We start from the raw sequence: 25000 nt of genomic DNA on the forward strand, positions 1-25000 counted from the left end.
CACTCAGGCACGCACACACACACAGGCACACGGACACACACGCACACGCACACACACGCACACGCACACACACACGCACACGCACACTCAGGCACGCACACACGCACACACACACAGGCACACGGACACACACACACACGCACACACACACACGCACACACACACACACACAGGCACACGGACACTCACACGCACACACACACAGGCACACGGACACACACACACACGCACACACACGCACACACACACACAGGCACACGGACACACACACACAGACACACACTCACACACACGCACACACACACACGTACACGGGGACACACAGGCACACAGACACACACACACAGACACACACTCACACACACGCACACACACACACGTACACGGGGACACACAGGCACACAGACACACACACACAGACACACACACATACACACACACACGCACGCACACACATGCACACAGACACACACTCACACTCTTAGCCTCGCGTGCAAACTTTCAATCACTGGCATCCTGAGGAGGCCGGATGAGGAAAAGACAAGGAGAGGGAAAACATTAAGTATGATTATTGTGTGTGTGTGTGTGAGACAGACACACACACACACACACACACACACACTGACGGCTGCCAAAGCGTCTGATATAGCTTTACTGGCTCTTGAATGGTTTGCAACTGCTAAATGTTAAAGTAATGTAAATGTAAAGGTGAGGAGGGGAGGAGAGGGGGAGTAAAGGTGAGGAGGAGGAGAGGGGGAGTAAAGGAGTAGGAGGAGGAGGTGGCAAATAGAGGGGCGGGGCTTGAGCTCCAGCCAGAATGGATGTCTCTGTAATGTAGTTTTAAGCGTAATGAAGCTCCGGTGCTCTTATCGCTGTCGTGCAGTGGAACCATTGAGGACCGGAAGACATTCACACACACACACACACACACACACACACACACACACACACACACACACACACACACACACACACACACACACACACACACACAGAACCATCAGGTTCCATCTTATCATCCTCATACTTTATAATGTTTATCTGGAAAGAATACAATAATAAAACCAGAGAGCTTGAGCCACAATCGATCTGTTCTTTTATCCATCCATCTGTTCATCCATCCATCTGTTCATCCATTCATTTATTTACCCATCCATCTGTTCATCCATTCATTTATTCATCCATCCATCTGTTCATCCATTAATTTATTCATCCATCCATCTGTTCATCCACCCATTCATCCATCAATCCATCTGTTAATCCATTCATTTATTCATCCATCCATCTGTTCATCCATTCATTTATTCATCAATCCATCTGTTCATCCATTCATCAATCCATCTGTTCATCCATTCATTTATTCATCAATCCATCTGTTCATCCATTCATCAATCCATCTGTTCATCCATTCATTTATTCATCCATCCATCTGTTCATCCACCCGTTCATCCATCAATCCATCTGTTCATCCATTCATTTATTCATCCATCCATCTGTTCATCCACCCGTTTATCCATCAATCCATCTGTTCATCCATCAATCCATCTGTAAATCCAGCCATCCATTTATTCATCCATCCATCTGTCCATCCAGCCATCCATTTATTCATCCATCCATCTGTTCATCCATCTGTCCATCCAGCCATCCATTTATTCATCCATCCATCTGTTCATCCACCCGTTCATCCATCAATCCATCTGTTTATCCAGCCATCCATTTATTCATCCATCCATCTGTTCATCCACCCGTTCATCCATCAATCCATCTGTTTATCCAGCCATCCATTTATTCATCCATCCATCTGTTCATCCACCCGTTCATCCATCAATCCATCCATTTATTCATCCATCCATCTGTTCATCCACCCGTTCATCCATCAATCCATCCATTTATTCATCCATCCATCTGTTCATCCACCCGTTCATCCATCAATCCATCTGTCCATCCAGCCATCCATTTATTCATCCATCCATCTGTTCATCCACCCGTTCATCCATCAATCCATCTGTCCATCCAGCCATCCATTTATTCATCCATCCATCTGTTCATCCACCCGTTCATCCATCAATCCATCTGTTTATCCAGCCATCCATTTATTCATCCATCCATCTGTTCATCCACCCGTTCATCCATCAATCCATCCATTTATTCATCCATCCATCTGTTCATCCACCCGTTCATCCATCAATCCATCTGTCCATCCAGCCATCCATTTATTCATCCATCCATCTGTTCATCCACCCGTTCATCCATCAATCCATCTGTTTATCCAGCCATCCATTTATTCATCCATCCATCTGTTCATCCACCCGTTCATCCATCAATCCATCTGTCCATCCAGCCATCCATTTATTCATCCATCCATCTGTTCATCCACCCGTTCATCCATCAATCCATCTGTTTATCCAGCCATCCATTTATTCATCCATCCATCTGTTCATCCACCCGTTCATCCATCAATCCATCTGTTTATCCAGCCATCCATTTATTCATCCATCCATCTGTTCATCCACCCGTTCATCCATCAATCCATCCATTTATTCATCCATCCATCTGTTCATCCACCCGTTCATCCATCAATCCATCTGTCCATCCAGCCATCCATTTATTCATCCATCCATCTGTTCATCCACCCGTTCATCCATCTGTCCATCCAGCCATCCATTTATTCATCCATCCATCTGTTCATCCACCCGTTCATCCATCAATCCATCTGTTTATCCAGCCATCCATTTATTCATCCATCCATCTGTTCATCCACCCGTTCATCCATCAATCCATCCATTTATTCATCCATCCATCTGTTCATCCACCCGTTCATCCATCAATCCATCTGTTTATCCAGCCATCCATTTATTCATCCATCCATCTGTTCATCCACCCGTTCATCCATCAATCCATCCATTTATTCATCCATCCATCTGTTCATCCACCCGTTCATCCATCAATCCATCTGTCCATCCAGCCATCCATTTATTCATCCATCCATCTGTTCATCCACCCGTTCATCCATCAATCCATCTGTCCATCCAGCCATCCATTTATTCATCCATCCATCTGTTCATCCACCCGTTCATCCATCAATCCATCTGTTTATCCAGCCATCCATTTATTCATTCATCCATCTGTTCATTTATTCATCCAGCAGCCTCATTAGTGTGACGGGGGTTCTGATCCGGTGATGCCACACGTTCGATTCCCGAGTTCTCGACCACGACTCGTCCTGCGAACCGAACGGTTTCATCACAACAAGAACACAAGTCGGAATCAGTCCTGGGCCCCGAGCCCAGACTGCGAGGCTGTTGCAACCCTGATTTATGACTGACAGGCTCGGCAGGCGGTCAGCAGAGTTGCGTGTAAAGAGTTTATTTAGACAAGGGAATGAAAGGGAAAGAGGAGTGTGGGGGGGGGGGGGGGGGGGTTGTTCAAAGATGTTTAGGCCTGAGGGATCATTTCTGCTGCGGAGAGGGAGGAGGTCTCACTCCTGTCAGAACCCAGGAACCCAATAACAAGTTAGAAGAGATGAGAACCAGTGTGTGTGTCTCTGTGTGTGTGTGTGTCTGTGTGTGTGTGTTTGGCCGCCAGATAGTTTACACATGGCACTACACACTTTTACACACACACTTACAGTGTGAACATGCATGCAGCTACACACAAAAACACAAACATGCATACAAATACAAACATCGAGGTCGTTGTTTACAGATACAACTAAAAAATACATTTAGAGATACGCGCAAACAAATGAAAAGAAGTACACACACCCAAAAAAAAAACACGACTGATACGGTCTGTTCCTGGCAGAGGTGTGTGTGTGTGTGTGTGTATGGACAGACTATCTATCTTTGATCTAGTGTGTCTGATCATGTCTGCGTGATAAGCGTCTTCTCTCTTGTTGTTCTCCCTTTAAAATAAATAAATAAAACACATTCACCTTAAAAACACCATTAAAAACATCAGTAAAACACCAAAGAAACACCATAAAAACACCAGTAAAACACCATCAAAACACCATTAAAAACCATCAAAACACCATTAAAAACACCAGTAAAACACCAAAGAAACACCATAAAAACACCATAAAAACACCAGTAAAACACCATAAAAACACCATAAAAACATCAGTAAAACACCAAAGAAACACCATAAAAACACCAGTAAAACACCATCAAAACACCATTAAAAACCATCAAAACACCATTAAAAACACCAGTAAAACACCAAAGAAACACCATAAAAACACCAGTAAAACACCATAAAAACACCAGTAAAACACCATCAAAACACCATCAAAACACCATTAAAAACACCATAAAACACCAGTAAAACACCAAAAAACACCATCAAAACACCATTAAAACCACCATAAAACACCAGTAAAACACCATAAAAACACCATAAAACACCATCAAAAACACCATAAACACCATAAAAACACCATTAAAAACACCAGTAAAACACCATAAAAACACCATTAAAAACACTATAAAACACCATCAAAACACCAGTAATGTTTGTAATGAACAAAAACAAAATGTTAAAATGATAATTTAATGTGCAAAGTGACAAACAATGGAAACCAGTTTTTCCACAGCGAGAGCAGAAAGAGAAAACACTGTAAACGCGTGTGTTGCCCTTTAAGAGGAGCGTGTACAATGCTGTAATCTGTATGTCTGCCTTGTTTACAACAAACAAAAGTACAACGTGAATGTGTTCCAGTGTTTGTCAAGTGGAAAGAAGCTTTGAGTCAATGAAGCTGAAGCTTTGAGTCAATGGAGCTGAAGCTTTGAGTCATGAAGCTGAAGCTGAAGCTTTGAGTCATGAAGCTGAAGCTGAAGCTTTGAGTCAATGAAGCTGAAGCTGAAGCTTTGAGTCATGAAGCTGAAGCTTTGAGTCATGAAGCTGAAGCTTTGAGTCAATTAAGCTGAAGCTTTGAGTCAATGGAGCTGAAGCTTTGAGTCATGAAGCTGAAGCTGAAGCTTTGAGTCATGAAGCTGAAGCTGAAGCGTTGAGTCAATGAAGCTGAAGCTGAAGCTTTGAGTCATGAAGCTGAAGCTTTGAGTCAATGAAGCTGAAGCTGCTTGTTGCTTTGCAGTGAATGTAGTCAAACAGGTCGGGTCGCTTTGTTCCAGCACGTCTGCAGGAATGTTACTCACAGTACTCACAGTACTACCACAGTACTACTGCTAGTACTACCACAGTACTACTGCTAGTACTACCACAGTACTACTGCTAGTACTACCACAGTACTACTGCTAGTACCTCCTTTCTCTAATGAAATGATGTCACAGGGACTGTTTACATGTACACAAACAAACAAGTCAGCTGGAGAGGAATCAGGTTCCACGTGTAGCGCCGCTCCGGGGCGGCTAAATATCCGCAGGGCTCCTGAACGCCTCACGCTCGGCTCCCTGAAGTGTGGAATTTGTTTTGCTTCCTGGAAGACGGCGAAGGCAAAAAAAAAAGATTTCACGCTGAAAATCACAGCGTTCACGTTGCTTTTATTAATTTATATACTTTTATAGAAGTTTTTATAATGGGACTTTCCTTTCCTTGGAGCTGCTTTATATATATATATATATATATATATATATATATATATATACACACATATATATATATATATATAAATATACATATATATATATTCTGTTTTTAAGCGTGTGATTTTTAAACTCTCCTTCTCGTCCCAAAGTTCAGCCTGATATATTTACTATCTTTAGAAACTTCATCACAGTTTAAAATCTAATTTTATGGATTACCATTCATGAGGCTTCACCCTTTATTATTTATTTACTCGTTTTAATTTCTCGTTTCCTCCTCTGCTGGTTGAAAACACTTTGTGGTGTTAGTTTGTTAAATTTCCTCATATTAAACTATTAATAAGTCGACCAGAGTAATTTTTATTTATTTAGATGAATATTCAGCTTTATTTGACTTTTTAACTGCTGGACTTCCTGTTTAATTTCCATTAAATTGCATCAGCTTTACGAGAAATTTATCCTGAATTATCTTTATTGGACTTGTATTGACGTGTTGGACATGAAACAGTTTAAAGAGGGTTCAGAGTCCAGTGTGACACACTGGAGCTGCTGGTCTGGGGTCTGAAATCTCCGTCCCGGCTATAAATAACCAGCCAGCTGCTGCATCAAAACCACCAGAACTAGTTCTGCAATCCAGTAAATGTTGCTTTGAGTCCTCTGACCTCTGACCTCTGTGTCAAAGAAGACATCAAAAAAGAGCTTCTTTAAGTTATTTACAGACGTGAAATAAAAGAAGGAAGGTGGTCGTGAAGGGGTTAAAGGTCGTGAAGGGGTTAAAGCCGTCTGCCACAACCAGAGCCGGAGGAAGACCAGGACATGTCTGGACCAGCTGGAGAGGAGGCTCCGCCTTCTTCTGCAGGAGCTCAGGTATGTAAACAAGAGGCGGGACATGAGGTCATATTCTCCACCGGTGTGGACCAACCTGGGGCTATTGGGACGCCACTGGGGCACTGTGCACTGTGGAGCTACTGGGAGCAGGATTCCTTCTGGGGAGGAGAGGGGAGGGAGGGGGAGAACAAAACGAGGGTTCCACCTTAAATCATCTCGTCTTCCCCTCGTGGAACTCGTCCATATCTCTGATCCAGAGATTAAGAATATTCCCAGAAACGACTGCATAGAAGAGACGAGGGTGGGGGAGAGAGGAGGTGGAGAGGGGGGGGGGGGGGGGGGGGTGTGGAGAGAGGGAGTTGAGAGAGAGGAGGTAGAGAGGGGCGGGGGAGAGACGGGGGGGAGAGGGGAGGTGGAGAGAGGGGGGGTGGAGAGACGGGGGGAGAGAGGGGAGGTGGAGAGAGGAGGTGGAGAGAGGGGGGGAGAGGAGGTGGAGAGAGGGGGGGAGAGGAGGTGGACAGGAGGGGGGAGAGGAGGTGGAGAGAGAGGAGGTGGAGAGAGGGGGGGAGAGGAGGTGGATAGAGAGGAGGTGGACATAGGGGGGGAGAGAGGAGGTGGAGAGAGGGGGGGGAGAGAGGGGGGGAAGAGGAGGTGGAGAGAGGGGGGGGAAGAGGAGGTGGAGACAGGGGGGGAGAGGAGGTGGAGAGAGGAGGTGGAGAGAGAGGAGGTGGAGAGAGAGGGGGGGGGGAGGTGGAGAGAGGGGGGGGAGAGAGGAGGTGGAGAGAGGGGGGGAGAGGAGTTGGAGATAGGGGGGGGGGAGAGGAGGTGGAGAGAGGAGGTGGAGAGAGGGGGGGAGAGGAGGTGGAGAGAGGGGGGGAGAGGAGGTGGAGAGAGGGGGGGTGGAGAGAGGAGGGGGAGAGGGAAAGAGGGGGGAGCTGCTCTGACAGGCCTTTTCTTTTTTTAATGCTTTGGCTTCAAGTAACTGAAGAAAAGAGAGGAGGAAGAGAGGAAGAAAAGTAGGAGAAAGAGGAGCTCATCTCCAGAACTGCTGTGTGGTTCTGCATCATGTACACAACTAATGTGTGTCACACACACACACACACACACACACACACACGCACACACACTCTCTCTCTCTATGTAAACTCTCATTCATAAGGAGGCGGGGCCGAGAGGCTGCCAGTAATTTTCCACCAAACTCACTTCCCTGTCATTAAAAGCAGCGCTGCAGCTCCAGACGTCTCCTCTTCCTCCTCCTCCTCCTGCTCCTCCTCCTGCTCCTCCCCCTGCTGCCCCTCCTCATCCTCTTCCTCCTCCTCCTCCTGCTGCTCCTCCTCCTGCTCCTCCTCCTCCTTCTCATCCTCATCCTCTTCCTCCTCCTCCTCCCGCTCCTCCTCCTCCTGCTCCTCCTCCTCCTCTTCCTCCTGCTGCTCCTCCTCCTCCTCCTCCTCATCCTCCTCCTGCTCCTCCTCATCCTGCTGCTCCTCCTCCTCCTCCTGCTCCTCCTCATCCTCTTAATCCGTTACGTTACTGAGCTCAAAGGCAACATGTTTAGATTAAAGTGACCTCATGAGGGGAAGCAGGAAGCAGCTTGTTCCTCCAGGAAGATGAGGTCATGACGCTCAGCGTCCTGCCTCTTTAAAAACACAGAAGAAGAACAACGTCATCTGGATCTTTTGATCATATCTGTAACAGTTCAGCTCCACACCTTCTTTCTGTTAATAGTTGTTTTCATTAGATCTGTTTGTCTATTAACTCTCTTGTCATTTCAGACCCGGTCATTCACACCTGATCATCCTTCATTCCCTTCACCTGGTTCTCACGCCCATCTCACCTGCAACCCATTCCCTTGTTAGTCACTCACTACTTAGGTTCCCTCACTTGTCCTCTGCCAGATTGTCTTGTGTTTTGAGACCAAGTTCTCCAGCGTGCCGTAGTCTGTTTCCCTGTTTCTGTCTGTTCTGTTCCTGCCGTTACTCCAGTAAAGGATTATTATTTACTTACTCTGTTTCGTCCATTGTGCTTGGGTCCCTGGTCTTCGATCCGTAACATTACAATCTGGCCAGTCATGGACCCAGCACCCCCTTCTTCAGCAAGCCGGTTTGAGAGGATCAAGGAGGCCCTCCAGCAGCACGAGGCGCAGATGGTCCGCTTCGCCACGGAGAAGCGGCAGTCCACAGCAGCCCAGGAGCGGGCTATGGCGGCGATGACCACCCAGATGCTTCAACTGACAACTGCTCTGACCCAGCTCGTAGCCTTTGCGCCGTCTCTTGCCTCTCTGCCGCCTGCTCCAACACACGAGCCTCGTGTGGGAACCCCAGAGCGCAACACGGGAGAACCCGAGGGCTGCAACCCATTCATTACGAACTGCTCCATTCTGTTCTCTCTGCAGTCCCACACCTTTGCCACGGAGGAGGCTAAGGTGGCCTTCACCATCAACCACCTAACTGGCAGAGCGCGACTTTGGGGTACTGCTGAATGGGAGAGACGTACGCCAGCTTGTTCTTCTTTTCTGCTGTTTTCTGCGGAGCTTCGCAAGGTGTTCGGGGCAGTCTCCAAGGGTCCAGATCCAAGCGGGGGACTAGCGGAACTGCGCCAGGGGGACTGGACAGTTGTGGATTATGCCCTAGAGTTTCGCACAAGGGCACGCCTTAGCGACTGGAACGAGGCAGCCCAGTGTGAGGTGTTTTTGACGGGACTAGCGGATTATGTTAAGGATGAACTGATCTCTTTTGATTTGTCTGACAACTTGGATGGCTTGGTAGAATTGACTTCCCGAGTGGACAGACGCATCCAGGCAAGGCGACAGGGGAGACGCAAGGGGGAGACAGTTCGTCGTGTTTTCACCCAGCGTCGAACTTCTGCAGCAGCCACCAGCTTCACCTTGGGGTCCCAACCAGGGTAGGTTGAACCCATGGAAGTAGGGCGCACCAGTCTCACCCGGGAGGAGCGGGAGCGTCGTCGCCAGGGAGGTCTTTGCCTGTACTGCGGCCGGGCTGGCCACTTCATATCCCGGTGTCCAGTAAAAGGCGTGGCTCACCCGTAGCAGGGGAGATACTGGTGAGCCGAACCACAAGACTCTCTCCCCACCAGAGACCCCTTTTCCACGCTCAGCTGCTGCTCGCGAACGGACCACAGACCCTCGCTACATTCATTGACTCTGGCGCTGATGACAGCTTCATTGATGAGGACCTAGTCCGTCAGCTGGGTATCGAGCAGGTACAGCTGCCTTGTCCTGTTCCAGCCAACGCTCTGGACGGCCATCTACTAGGGACAGTGACTCACCAGACCACGCCAGTGCGCATGCTTCTGTCCGGTAACCACTATGAGACCATTAAGTTTCTTATCCTGCGGTCACCCCAGCATCCACTAATCCTGGGGCACTCCTCCGCCGCCATAACCCTCACATTGACTGGGCCACAGGGGCCATCCTGGGGTGGAGTGCATCCTGTCACCTGATCTGCCTGAAACGGGCTTCTGCACCTCAGCGGCCCGCTTGCCCCAGCTCTGCGTTGGACTTGTCAGGAGTGCCTACGGAATACCATGACTATCGGGAGGTGTTCAGTAAGGTCAGGGCCTCATCTCTGCCTCCACATCGGTCCTACGACTGTGCCATTAACCTGCAACCAGGCACTACCCCACCCAGGGGCCGCCTATATTCCTTATCTGCACCTGAGAGAGAGGCCATGGAGACGTACATCGGTTCCTCTCTAGCTGCTGGGATCATCCGTCCCTCTTCTTCACTTGCCGGTGCGGGGTTCTTCTTTGTTGGGAAGAAGGACAAGTCACTTAGGCCTTGCATTGACTACAGGGGCCTCAATGACATCATGATCAAGAACCGCTTCCCACTCATCTCTTCTGCCTTTGAGTTGCTCCGGGGGGCAACCATCTTCACAAAGCTAGACCTGCTTAACGCCTACCACTTGGTCCGTATCCGAGAGGGGGATGAGTGGAAGACAGCTTTTAACACCCCGACTGGGCATTATGAATACCTTGTCATGCCCCAGCCGTCTTCCAGGCCCTGGTGAATGATGTGCTGAGACATGTTAAACAAGCAGGTGTTCGTCTACCTAGACGACATTCTTATTTTCTCGAGGTCCCGAGAGGAGCACATTCACCATGTCCAGGCCGTCCTTCAACGTCTCCTGAGGAATTCTCTGTTCGTTAAGGCCGAGAAATGTAAATTCCATGCCTCTTCTGTTCCCTTCCTGGGTTACATCGTTGGACAGGGGATTGTGCAGATGGATCCTGCCAAGGTGTCAGCGGTGATGTCCTGGCCCATTCCAGACTCACGTAAGCAGCTACAACGATTCCTGGGGTTCGCCAATTTCTATCGGAGATTTATCCGTGGCTACAGCACCGTGGCTGCCCCACTCACAGCCCTCACCTCATTCAAGGTGCAGTTCCAGTGGTCACCCTCGGCTGAGGAGGCCTTCCGGACCCTTAAAGCCCGGTTTACCTCTGCCCCTATCCTTCAGGTCCCTGACCCAGAGAGACAGTTTGTTGTTGAGGTGGAAGCCTCCAAGTTAGGGGTGGGGCCATCCTTTCTCAGCGGGCTGCCAGTGACCAGAAGCTCCACCCATGTGCCTTCTTTTCTAGGCGACTCTCAACTGCCGAGAGGAACTACGATGTTGGTAACCGAGAGCTGCTTGCCGTTAAGCTGGCCCTTGAGGAGTGGCGCCACTGGCTGGAGGGGACCAGTCTGCCATTTTTGTGTTGGACTGATCACAAGAACCTTGAATATATGCAGTCCGCCAAGAGACTGAACTCTCGGCAAGCCAGATGGTCTCTGTTTTTTACCTGGTTTAACTTTTCCCTCTGTTACAGGCCCGGTACTCATAACATCAAGCCGGACGCCCTGTCCCACCAGTTTGTGGACAAGAGGGATTCCACCCCTTGCAATGACAATATCCTTCCTGCCCCCGTCTTGGTTGCTGCTATCACTGGGAGATAGAGAAGAGAGTCAAGGCTGCCCTGGAGTCCCAGCCCGGCCCGAGTTCCTGTCCCCCTGACCGCCTGTTCGTTCCCCAGACCCTGAGGTCCGAGGTCCTCCAGTGGGCCCATAGCTCCAGACTCACTTGCCATCCTGGGAGCCAGCATACTAGGGATGCTTTGCAGCAGAGGTTCTGGTGGGCGACTCTGGAGAAGGACACCCGGGAATTCGTCAACGCCTGTCCTGTCTGCAACCAGCACAAACCATCCCATCAGGCTCCCGCTGGTTTCCTGCAATCACTGTCGGTGCCCCATAGGCCCTTGTCGCACATCTCCCTGGACTTTGTTACCGGTCTCCCACTGTCCAACAAGCACACCACCATCCTAACAGTGGTCGATCGGTTCAGCAAGATGGCCCACTTTGTGCCCTTGCCCAAACTCTCCTCGGCCAAGGAGACTGCGGAGTTGGTTCTGCTTCACGGCCTACCCACGGACATAGTCCGCCGCTGCCACCGTACCTGGGCCAAGGCCAGCGTTGCACTCCTCAGCTCGGCCAATCGTTACTCCGCAGCAGCCAACCGGCGCCGCTCCAAAGCCCCCATCTACCAGGTTGGCCAGAAGGTGTGGCTATCGACCAGGGACCTACCCTTGCGAGTGGAGGCGAAGAAGTTGGCACCCAGGTTCGGACCATTCGAGATCCTGAAGGTCATCAATCCTGCAGCGGTGAGGCTCAAACTGCCCCGGACCATGCGGGTCCATCCCTCGTTCCACGTCTCCAGAATAAAGCCAGTTCGGGAGAGTCCACTGGCCCCTGCTGTACAGCCGCCACCGCGGTTCATCAAGGGAGGTCTTACCTACACGGTGCGACGCCTGCTTCGTTCCCGCCGTCGTGGAAGAGGGTTACAATACCTGGTTGACTGAGAGGGCTACGGTCCAGAAGAGAGATGCTGGGTCCCGGCCCGACACATCCTGGATGCCCCTCTCATAAGAGTTTCACCGCAGCCACCCTGATCAGCCCGCTAAGGGCTCTGGGCCCAAGGGCGCTACCGAGCCAGACGCTGTTTCCTCTCTCCCATTAGCAGCAGCAGACATCAGGGAGGATGAGGAGGAGCCATCTTCTGATCTGGAGAACTCACCAGCCGATGAGGAGAGGGTGGAGATGTCTGAGGAGTATTAGTCCTCCCCCAGATCCCCTCTGTCCACCCGGTGTGGCAATTGTTTTCCGTCCCTTAGAGGGGGGATTCTGTAACAGTTCAGCTCCACACCTTCTTTCTGTTAATAGTTGTTTTCATTAGATCTGTTTGTCTATTAACTCTCTTGTCATTTCAGACCCGGTCATTCACACCTGATCATCCTTCATTCCCTTCACCTGGTTCTCACGCCCATCTCACCTGCAACCCATTCCCTCGTTAGTCACTCACTACTTAGGTTCCCTCACTTGCACTTGCCCTCTGCCAGATTGTCTTGTGTTTTGAGACCAAGTTCTCCAGCGTTCCATAGTCTGTGTCCCTGTTTCTGTCTGTTCTGTTACTCCAGTAAAGGATTATTATTTGCTTACTCTGTTTCGTCCATTGTGCTTGGGTCCCTGGTCTTCGATCCGTGACAATATCACATGATCTTCTTCAGCAGGTCTGACCTCAGAAAAACCTCCTTCAGAGCTCCTCCTGCTGCAGAGAAACCTCCTTCAGAGCTCCTCCTCCTGCAGAGAAACCTCCTTCGGAGCTCCTGCTGCAGAGAAACCTCCTTCGGAGCTCCTGCTGCAGAGAAACCTCCTTCGGAGCTCCTGCTGCAGAGAAACCTCCTTCAGAGCTGCCTTTGGCCCCCCAGACGCTTCCTCTGACCAACACGACTTCCTGTTCGACACAGAGCAGATTAGTGGACGTGTTTTACAGGTTTCGTGAAGCTCCGCTTCTTCTGAAACGATGTTTCACTTCCACGACTATTTCATGTGGATGTCATGAAGGAAGTACACACAGGAGGCCCTCATATATATTTATATATATCTATGTAACTTTGATGTTTGACTGACAGCTGCGTGTCCTGGAAAGTGTCTCACCTGAGCTGCACCCTCCCTCCTGCAGCAGTGAGTCGACACAAAGCATTGTGGGTAGAAAGCGAGTGAGCGCTCAAAGAGGAGGGTTTTTACGACGCATGAGAGGAGCACATGAAGAACACCAGAGAGCTTCCAGTGAAGCAGGACTCCATTACCCAGAGTTCCACGGGGCAGTGGCCAGCCTCAATGAGCATTCAGACCATAGAAGAGTAAACTAAGATAACAGTCGTTATTATTGTAATTGTCCATATTTACTTTGCTAATTCTACAAGTTTTGCAAGTTTCTTCTCGTAAATTTGCAACTTTAATATCAGAGAATATGCAAAATAAATGTACTAATTTAATTCAGACGCACACACACATCCAGTGCACTCTGATTAGTTGTTTCAACATTTAGGGGTTCTCGGTGGTCTTGATTTGAAGTGCAATATAAAGGTTCTGCTGCTCTCTGGAACCAGAACCACTCTCCTTTAGTGCAGAACACCAGTCGTTGGGACATAAATCATTAAAAAAGAAAAAGTTGAATTTCTTTGATAATGTATTGTACAGAAATTGGAAAACAATATAATAATATTTAAATATCCAACATGTTTCAAGTGTTACAGTGATGGGAAACAAATGGAGGCTCTACATGTTGTATATATTAAACTATTTACTTCCTTTACTTCCATCCTCTCACTTCCTGAAGTTCTGGCTTCTGGCCGTGATAAACGCTGGTGTTAAAAACACATTTAAATGTGACTGTTTATTTGACAAAACAAGCAATTTAACAGCGATATTTTGTTATTTATTAACATTTTCTAAATTATCCACCGAAAAATATAAATAATTGTTACTTTTATCCCCAAAATAAACTTTAACTGTGACCAATCTGCACTGAAAGTCCTCTTGCTATGCGTTCTGGAGCTGTTGAGCACATGGAGCCCAACTTTGAGAGAACACTGTGACCCCTCTGACCTCCGTCCCCTGGCCACGAGAGAGGTCAAAGGTCACCCTGGAGGTCACAAGGGTTCAGACAGAGGAAGCTCGACTTCAATCTGCTGGGAAAATGTACGAAACACATCTGGAAAAGCATGGAGGACGAGGATGTGCGTGTGTGTGTGCGTGTGCATGCACGTGCGCGTGCGCTGCCTGAGGCCCAGCAGAGGAGGAAGTTCAGCTATTATAATCTCACAGCCGGCGCTCGTCTTTTGCTTCTCAGCGGTTCGAAGCTGAAGACAGACGGACAACGTTCGTATGTCATTGATTGATTATTAACATATTATTATGTCACTGATTGATTATTAACATATTATGAATCTTATTGATTGATGAAAGAAGGGACCCGTGGTCTCATAAGAGGCCACTTCACATTGCATCTCTTTGTGCTTGTTTTGGATCTCTTTGTGATTGTTTTGCATCTCTTTGTGCTTGTTTTGCATCACTTTGTGATTGTTTTGAGTCTCTTTGTGCTTGTTTTGGATCTCTTTGTGATTGTTTTGCATCACTGTGATTGTTTTGGATCTCTTTGTGATTGTTTTGCATCACTTTGTGCTTGTTTTGCATCTCTTTGTGCTTGTTTTGCATCTCTTTGTGCTTGTTTTGCATCTCTTTGTGCTTGTTTTGTATCTTTTTGTGCTTGTTTTGCATCTCTTTGTGATTGTTTTGGATCTCTTTGTGCTTATTTTGCATCTCTTTGTGATTGTTTTACATATCTTTGTGCTTGTTTTGTATCTTTTTGTGCTTGTTTTGCATCTTTTTGTGATTATTTTGGATCTCTTTGATTGTTTTGCATCTCTTTGTGCTTGTTTTGCATCTTTTTGTGCTTGTTTTGGATCTTGTTGTACTTGTTTTGCATCTCTTGGTTGCCATGTTGTGTCTCTTTACAGTTGTTGTGCAATTGTAGTCATTTTGAGTCTCTCAGTGCTGGTTTAGTCTACAAAGTTGATATAATTTCGGCCAAAGAAGACAGAGAGACAGGCAGACAGACAGGCAGGCAGACATACAGACAGAAACAGAGCCGTGAAGACGAGGGGTCTGGTTCAGAAAGAACAATGGCGGTGTTGTGAGTGTCGGCCATGGGATCGAACCCCCGGGTGTTTCCCACCGTCTCGGCCCCGTCTGCGACCGAGACGCCGGCCACAAAGCGTTCCTTTCTCCGCCACACATCCGGCCCGGCCTTCCCATGAGCCTTTGCACTCCCGGGTCGTCTTTGTTCGGTGAGAAGCATGCTGGGAAATTCACTAAATAAACATATATTTATATATACTAATATGTTTTTTTATTCCAGTCTTCATCAGGTAAATAAAGGGTGGGCCTGTGTAAATGACAGTGGAGCACCACGCCGCTCTCCCTCAGAGGTCTTTGTGGTCCCACATTCCTCGTGCAGAATAATCTAATTGAGGCTCCGCTGGCGTCCAGAGGCCTCAGGAGCACCAAGGAGGCGTTCAAGTCTGAGATAAAAGAAACGACGACGCAGCGCTGGTTTTTACCTTACAGCTGGGCTTCATCCACACGTCGCTCTACTGGAACTACTTCCTGTCTCTATGTTGTGGTCGACTCGCTTTAGTCTGAGAAATATCCACAATGTGGGAAGACCACAACAAACTAAGACCACAACAAACATGTAAAAAGACCACAACACACATGTAGAAACACCACAACACACATGTAGAAAGACGACCACAACACACATGTAGAAACACCACAACACACATGTAGAAAGACGACCACAACACACATGTAGAAAGACGACCACAACACACATGTAGAAAGACCACAACAGATATGTAGAAAGACCCCAACACATATGTAGAAAGACCACAACACACATGTAGAAACACCACAACACACATGTAGAAAGACGACCACAACACACATGTAGAAAGACGACCACAACACACATGTAGAAAGACCACAACACACATGTAGAAAGACCACAACACACATGTAGAAACACCACAACACACATGTAGAAAGACCACAACACACATGTAGAAACACCACAACACACATGTAGAAAGACCACAACACATATGTAGAAAGACGACCACAACAGATATGTAGAAACACCACAACACACATGTAGAAAGACCACAACACACATGTAGAAAGACGACCACAACATACATGTAGAAAGACCACAACACACATGTAGAAAGACGACCACAACACACATGTAGAAAGACGACCACAACACACATGTAGAAAGACCACAACACACATGTAGAAAGACCACAACACACATGTAGAAACACCACAACACACATGTAGAAAGACCACAACACACATGTAGAAACACCACAACACACATGTAGAAAGACCACAACACATATGTAGAAAGACGACCACAACACATATGTAGAAAGACGACCACAACACATATGTAGAAAGACGACCACAACACACATGTAGAAAGACCACAACACATATGTAGAAACACGACAACATACATGTAGAAAGACAACAACACACATGTAGAAAGACGACCACAACACATATGTAGAAAGACCACAACACACATGTAGAAAGACCACAACACATCTGTAGAAAGACTACAACACATATGTAGAAACACCACAACATGCATGTAGAAAGACCACAACACACATGTAGAAAGACGACCACAACAGATATGTAGAAACACCACAACACACATGTAGAAAGACCACAACACACATGTAGAAAGACGACCACAACATACATGTAGAAAGACCACAACACACATGTAGAAAGACAACACACATGTAGAAAGACCACAACATACATGTAGAAAGACAACAACACACATGTAGAAAGACAACAACACACATGTAGAAAGACCACAACACATCTGTAGAAAGACTACAACACATATGTAGAAAGACCACAACACATATGTAGAAAGACCACAACACACATGTAGAAAGACCACAACACACATATAGAAAGACGACCACAACACACATGTAGAAAGACGACCACAACACATATGTAGAAAGACCACGACACACATGTAGAAAGACCACAACACACATGTAGAAAGACCACAACACACATGTAGGTGTTGCATCACCTTTTAAAACCACCTTCTAAAGTTAATTTTATGGAGTTTCTGTGACACAACGTCTCGTATTTTATTGTGTTCAGTATTATTTTTACCTTTTGCCTCCAGCTGCTCTCCTGCAGCTTTTATCTGCATGTTTAAGTGCTTTATATACTTTTATATGAAATGCTTTAAAAGGACTTCCTATGAGAAGCAGCACATAAAGAGAGAGAGAGAGAGAGAGAGAGAGAGATATCGTATTTCAACAGATAACAACGACCTCACGGGAAACACAAATTATAAAAGATAATCCAGAATGATAACGAGGAGCCAGGAAATGAAGGGGGTTGGTACCCACAATGCTCTCTGGAGCATATGTATATATGTGTATATATATATATATATATATATATATATATATATATATATATATATATGTATATGTATAGCAGGCCTCCTGCTGCAACCACAAGCCGGAGTCCTGCAGTGTCTGTTCGAGGCGGAGCAGTCAAAGGGGCCCCGGGGTGCTGCAGGGGGGCAACAGGAAATGGGGGGAGGAGGTGAACTTTCATGCAGAAATATGTCTTTTCTAATGTGCTCCTCACAGGCAACCGGTTCATCTGCTCCCTGATTGATGAATCTGTTCTCGGCCTGTAATAACTGTAATAACTGTAATAATACGCTCTATTAGGGCGTGTTGCATTCACTGGCTGCGGGGCAAAGCAGCACGGAGTCCCAGAAATGATTCATTATGGGATGAAGGGTGTCACCTTCCAGGGAAGAGGATGAGATCAACGCAGCTCTGCAGGTAGTCTGAAGGACTATCGCTGCATCTATAGTAGGAACATGCATCTGGTTATGGAGTTATGAACATTACGGTCAGTTTATAGAGGAGTTATGAACATAAAGGTCAGTTTATAGAGGAGTTATGAACATTACGGTCAGTTTATAGAGGAGTTATGAACATAAAGGTCAGTTTATAGAGGAGTTATGAACATAAAGGTCAGTTTATAGAGGAGTTATGAACATTACGGTCAGTTTATAGAGGAGTTATGAACATAAAGGTCAGTTTATAGAGGAGTTATGAACATTACGGTCAGTTTATAGAGGAGTTATGAACATACACGTCAGTTTATAGAGGAGTTATGAACATTACGGTCAGTTTATAGAGGAGTTATGAACATAAAGGTCAGTTTATAGAGGAGTTATGAACATTACGGTCAGTTTATAGAGGAGTTATGAACATAAAGGTCAGTTTATAGAGGAGTTATGAACATTACGGTCAGTTTATAGAGGAGTTATGAACATACAGGTCAGTTTATAGAGGAGTTATGAACATTACGGTCAGTTTATAGAGGAGTTATGAACATTACGGTCAGTTTATAGAGGAGTTATGAACAAAAAGGTCAGTTTATAGAGGAGTTATGAACATACAGGTCAGTTTATAGAGGAGTTATGAACATAAAGGTCAGTTTATAGAGGTGTTATGAACAAAAAGGTCAGTTTATAGAGGAGTTATGAACATTACGGTCAGTTTATAGAGGAGTTATGAACATAAAGGTCAGTTTATAGAGGAGTTATGAACATAAAGGTCAGTTTATAGAGGTGTTATGAACAAAAAGGTCAGTTTATAGAGGAGTTATGAACATTACGGTCAGTTTATAGAGGAGTTATGAACATAAAGGTCAGTTTATAGAGGAGTTATGAACATTACGGTCAGTTTATAGAGGAGTTATGGACATAAAGGTCAGTTTATAGAGGAGTTATGATCATCAAGGTCAGTTTATAGAGGAGTTATGAACATAAAGGTCAGTTTATAGAGGAGTTATGAACATTACGGTCAGTTTATAGAGGTGTTATGAACATAAAGGTCAGTTTATAGAGGAGTTATGAACATAAAAGTCAGTTTATAGAGGAGTTATGAACATACAGGTCAGTTTATAGAGGAGTTATGAACATAAAGGTCAGTTTATAGAGGTGTTATGAACAAAAAGGTCAGTTTATAGAGGAGTTATGAACATTACGGTCAGTTTATAGAGGAGTTATGAACATAAAGGTCAGTTTATAGAGGAGTTATGAACATTACGGTCAGTTTATAGAGGAGTTATGGACATAAAGGTCAGTTTATAGAGGAGTTATGATCATCAAGGTCAGTTTATAGAGGAGTTATGAACATAAAGGTCAGTTTATAGAGGAGTTATGAACATTACGGTCAGTTTATAGAGGTGTTATGAACATAAAGGTCAGTTTATAGAGGAGTTATGAACATAAAAGTCAGTTTATAGAGGAGTTATGAACATACAGGTCAGTTTATAGAGGAGTTATGAACATTACGGTCAGTTTATAGAGGTGTTATGAACATAGTTTATAGAGGAGTTATGAACATAAAGGTCAGTTTATAGAGGAGTTATGAACATAGTTTATAGAGGAGTTATGAACATAAAGGTCAGTTTATAGAGGAGTTATGAACATTACGGTCAGTTTATAGAGGAGTTATGAACATTACAGTCAGTTTATAGAGGAGTTATGATCATAAAGGTCAGTTTATAGAGGAGTTATGAACATACAGGTCAGTTTATAGAGGAGTTATGAACAAAAAGGTCAGTTTATAGAGGAGTTATGAACATAAAGGTCAGTTTATAGAGGAGTTATGAACATTACGGTCAGTTTATAGAGGAGTTATGAACAAAAAGGTCAGTTTATAGAGGAGTTATGAACATACAGGTCAGTTTATAGAGGAGTTATGAACATACAGGTCAGTTTATAGAGGAGTTATGAACATTACGGTCAGTTTATAGAGGAGTTATGAACAAAAAGGTCAGTTTATAGGTCAGTTTATAGAGGAGTTATGAACATACAGGTCAGTTTATAGAGGAGTTATGAACATACAGGTCAGTTTATAGAGGAGTTATGAACAAAAAGGTCAGTTTATAGGTCAGTTTATAGAGGAGTTATGAACATACAGGTCAGTTTATAGAGGAGTTATGATCATACAGGTCAGTTTATAGAGGAGTTATGAACATACAGGTCAGTTTATAGAGGAGTTATGATCATACAGGTCAGTTTATAGAGGAGTTATGAACAAAAAGGTCAGTTTATAGAGGAGTTATGAACATACAGGTCAGTTTATAGAGGAGTTATGAACATACAGGTCAGTTTATAGAGGAGTTATGAACAAAAAGGTAAGTTTATAGGTCAGTTTATAGAGGAGTTATGAACATAAAGGTCAGTTTATAGAGGAGTTATGAACAAAAAGGTCAGTTTATAGGTCAGTTTATAGAGGAGTTATGAACATAAAGGTGAGTTTATAGAGGAGTTATGAACATAAAGGTCAGTTTATAGAGGAGTTATGAACATAAAGGTCAGTTTATAGAGGAGTTATGAACATAAAGGTCAGTTTATAGAGGAGTTATGAACAAAAAGGTCAGTTAAGGTCAGTTTATAGAGGAGTTATGAACAAAAAGGTCAGTTTATAGAGGAGTTATGAACAAAAAGGTCAGTTTATAGAGGAGTTATGAACATAGTTTATAGAGGAGTTATGAACATACAGGTCAGTTTATAGAGGAGTTATGATCATAAAGGTCAGTTTATAGGTCAGTTTATAGAGGAGTTATGAACATAGTTTATAGAGGAGTTATGAACATACAGGTCAGTTTATAGAGGAGTTATGAACAAAAAGGTCAGTTTATAGGTCAGTTTATAGAGGAGTTATGAACATAGTTTATAGAGGAGTTATGAACATACAGGTCAGTTTATAGAGGAGTTATGATCATCAAGGTCAGTTTATAGAGGAGTTATGAACATAAAGGTCAGTTTATAGAGGAGTTATGAACATAAAGGTCAGTTTATAGAGGAGTTATGAACATAAAGGTCAGTTTATAGAGGAGTTATGAACATACAGGTCAGTTTATAGAGGAGTTATGAACATAAAGGTCAGTTTATAGAGGAGTTATGAACAAAAAGGTCAGTTTATAGAGGAGTTATGAACAAAAAGGTCAGTTAAGGTCAGTTTATAGAGGAGTTATGATCATAAAGGTCAGTTTATAGAGGAGTTATGAACATAAAGGTCAGTTTATAGAGGTGTTATGAACATAAAGGTCAGTTTATAGAGGAGTTATGAACAAAAAGGTCAGTTTATAGAGGAGTTATGAACAAAAAGGTCAGTTAAGGTCAGTTTATAGAGGAGTTATGATCATAAAGGTCAGTTTATAGAGGAGTTATGATCATAAAGGTCAGTTTATAGAGGTGTTATGAACATAAAGGTCAGTTTATAGAGGAGTTATGAACATACAGGTCAGTTTATAGAGGAGTTATGATCATAAAGGTCAGTTTATAGAGGAGTTATGATCATAAAGGTCAGTTCATAGAGGAGTTATGAACATACAGGTCAGTTTATAGAGGAGTTATGAACATACAGGTCAGTTTATAGAGGAGTTATGAACATACAGGTCAGTTTATAGAGGAGTTATGAACAAAAAGGTCAGTTTATAGGTCAGTTTATAGAGGAGTTATGAACAAAAAGGTCAGTTTATAGAGGAGTTATGATCATAAAGGTCAGTTTATAGAGGAGTTATGAACATACAGGTCAGTTTATAGAGGAGTTATGAACAAAAAGGTCAGTTTATAGGTCAGTTTATAGAGGAGTTATGAACATACAGGTCAGTTTATAGAGGAGTTATGAACAAAAAGGTCAGTTTATAGGTCAGTTTATAGAGGAGTTATGATCATACAGGTCAGTTTATAGAGGAGTTATGAACAAAAAGGTCAGTTTATAGAGGAGTTATGAACAAAAAGGTCAGTTTATAGAGGAGTTATGAACAAAAAGGTCAGTTAAGGTCAGTTTATAGAGGAGTTATGAACATACAGGTCAGTTTATAGAGGAGTTATGAACATAAAGGTCAGTTTATAGAGGAGTTATGAACATACAGGTCAGTTTATAGAGGAGTTATGAACATAAAGGTCAGTTTATAGAGGAGTTATGAACAAAAAGGTCAGTTTATAGAGGAGTTATGAACAAAAAGGTCAGTTAAGGTCAGTTTATAGAGGAGTTATGAACATACAGGTCAGTTTATAGAGGAGTTATGATCATAAAGGTCAGTTTATAGAGGAGTTATGAACATACAGGTCAGTTTATAGAGGAGTTATCAACAAAAAGGTCAGTTTATAGAGGAGTTATGAACAAAAAGGTCAGTTAAGGTCAGTTTATAGAGGAGTTATGAACATACAGGTCAGTTTATAGAGGAGTTATGATCATAAAGGTCAGTTTATAGAGGAGTTATGAACATACAGGTCAGTTTATAGAGGAGTTATCAACATAAAGGTCAGTTTATAGAGGAGTTATGAACAAAAAGGTCAGTTAAGGTCAGTTTATAGAGGAGTTATGAACAAAAAGGTCAGTTTATAGAGGAGTTATGAACATAAAGGTCAGTTTATAGAGGAGTTATGAACAAAAAGGTCAGTTTATAGAGGAGTTATGAACATAAAGGTCAGTTTATAGAGGAGTTATCAACATACAGGTCAGTTTATATGTCCTTCTTAAAGTTAATGAAGTAACTTTATCCTGTGTTTAGTGTGTGTCTGTGGTTGAAGGCATCGTTTATGACTTAAGTGTTTCTTTAAGTTCATTTTGTGAACACCTGGACGAGCCTTTATTTTAACCTTTACTTCTGCTGAAGCCAGTGTGTACATGTGGCAATGTTAAAAGGAATAAATAAACAAATGAATAGATGTGGAAATATTAAAACATATGCAGTATATATAATGCATATGTTTAGAAATATTTAAATATTAATTTATGTGATATATATATATACATACTGCATATGTTTAGAAATATTTAAATATTAATGTATGTGATATATATATATACATACTGCACATGTTTAGAAATATTTAAATATTTATTTATGTAATATATATCACATAATTTAATATTTAATATATATAAATATATATATATATACATACATATATATATATACGCATATATACGTATATATATATATACACATACATACATATATATATATATCTCATAAATGAATATTAAAATATTATTATGCATATATACATATATATATATATATATATATATATATATATATATATATGTATAGCTAGTTGCTTGACAGCTTGGCCCTTCAAGGAAAAGCAAAAACAAAATGAATGAAAATAATGAGGAACCGTTAAAGGACAAAAATAAATGAAATATATTTTTAAACATTTGTTTTAAATAATATTTAAAAATAAAATCCGTAAATTATAAATATATAAATAAATAAATGCTTATAATTATATAATAATATGTTTCCACATTTTTTCTTTACTCCTTTTTGTACACTTTTTGTTTTTATTAAACATAATAAGAAGTGGTTTTCTTTCTATAATAAAGTCAGATAAACGGACCACAGTTCGCTTCATTCGGCTTCACGGCTCCTGTTGAAAAGGAGGTCAGCTCCAGATGTACGGTGAGCCACAAGGGCCACATGTCCCCGTCGATGATTTAGCCCCGCCCCCTTTTCCTGTAAATGCCTCTCAGGCCGTCTGGAGGAGCAGAACAATGTGAGGAAGCTGGAATGACCTCACTCTGTTACTCATAAACAACCCATTGAGAGTCTGTGTTTATATTTCTAGAGAGGGCAGTTTCATGATCTCACAATCTAAACAAAAGAAGGGGAATACAAATGTTTTTAAGCCTTGGAGTCGTTTGTTACCCGTCTGAATAGAAACCCCCGAACTAACTTCATGTGAGTGAACACATCTGTGGGAGCTTGTGGAGCTGGCAGAGTCCTCCTCAGGAAACCCAAAGCACATGGATGCAAAGCTCCCGACGCTCATTAAGAGAATAAATCACTCTCACACGTACTTCACTTTGAATACACACTCTGCAGCATGGCCGCCGCTCACCGTTGAAGAAGCTCTTGACCTTCAGGTAGCCGACGCTGAGGCGCAGCACCGACAGCTTGTCCAGCCGGGCCCGGACCTCCTGGCTCAAGGGCAGCAGCCCGGTGAGCTTGTCCAGCTCGCCGTTGAGCCGGTCGCGGTGCCGCTTGGACGGGTTGGACTTGATGCCATCGGGGGGAGGAGGTTTGGGTCTGTGGGGGCAGAGAGGACACGTTAGGAGGAGGAGGAGGAGGAGGAGGTTTGGGTCTGTGGGGGCAGAGAGGACACGTTAGGAGGAGGAGGAGGAGGTTTGGGTCTGTGGGGGCAGAGAGGACACGTTAGGAGGAGGAGGAGGAGGAGGAGGAGGTTTGGGTCTGTGGGGGCAGAGAGGACACGTTAGGAGGAGGAGGAGGAGGAGGAGGAGGTTTGGGTCTGTGGGGGCAGAGAGGACACGTTAGGAGGAGGAGGAGGAGGAGGAGGAGGAGGTTTGGGTCTGTGGGGGCAGAGAGGACACGTTAGGAGGAGGAGGAGGAGGAGGAGGTTTGGGTCTGTGGGGGCAGAGAGGACACGTTAGGAGGAGGAGGAGGAGGAGGAGGAGGAGGAGGAGCAGGGGGAGGAGGAGGAGGAGGTTTGGGTCTGTGGGGGCAGAGAGGACACGTTAGGAGGAGGAGGAGGAGGTGAAGGGGGAGGAGGAGGGGGAGGAGGAGGAGTAGGGAGAGGAGGAGGTTTGGGTCTGTGGGGGCAGAGAGGACACGTTAG

At 44.4% G+C, this 25000-nt stretch overlaps 1 protein-coding gene across 7 annotated transcripts in view; it reads right to left on the reverse strand.

Moving 5' to 3' along the window:
- LOC117741618 (aryl hydrocarbon receptor-like) overlaps positions 1-25000 on the reverse strand; it is a 53122-nt gene that overhangs the window by 19689 nt on the left and 8433 nt on the right. For 2 of the 7 annotated variants that reach the window (XR_004610752.1, XM_034548760.1), the window contains exon 2: positions 24266-24453. Coding sequence is in view for 1 of the 7 variants with exons in the window: in XM_034548760.1 (XP_034404651.1) it covers positions 24266-24453 (188 nt within the window). In the remaining 6 variants the exon portion in view is untranslated. Of the gene's footprint in view, positions 1-6465; positions 6530-7574; positions 7672-8375; positions 12625-12861; positions 13157-24224; positions 24454-25000 lie in introns of those variants that run through there. The other 5 variants (XM_034548773.1, XM_034548781.1, XM_034548806.1 and 2 more) reach the window with 5 other exon arrangements.

This window comes from Cyclopterus lumpus, chromosome 2, assembly GCF_009769545.1.
Source record: "Cyclopterus lumpus isolate fCycLum1 chromosome 2, fCycLum1.pri, whole genome shotgun sequence".
Classification (NCBI taxonomy): Eukaryota; Metazoa; Chordata; class Actinopteri; order Perciformes; family Cyclopteridae; genus Cyclopterus; species Cyclopterus lumpus.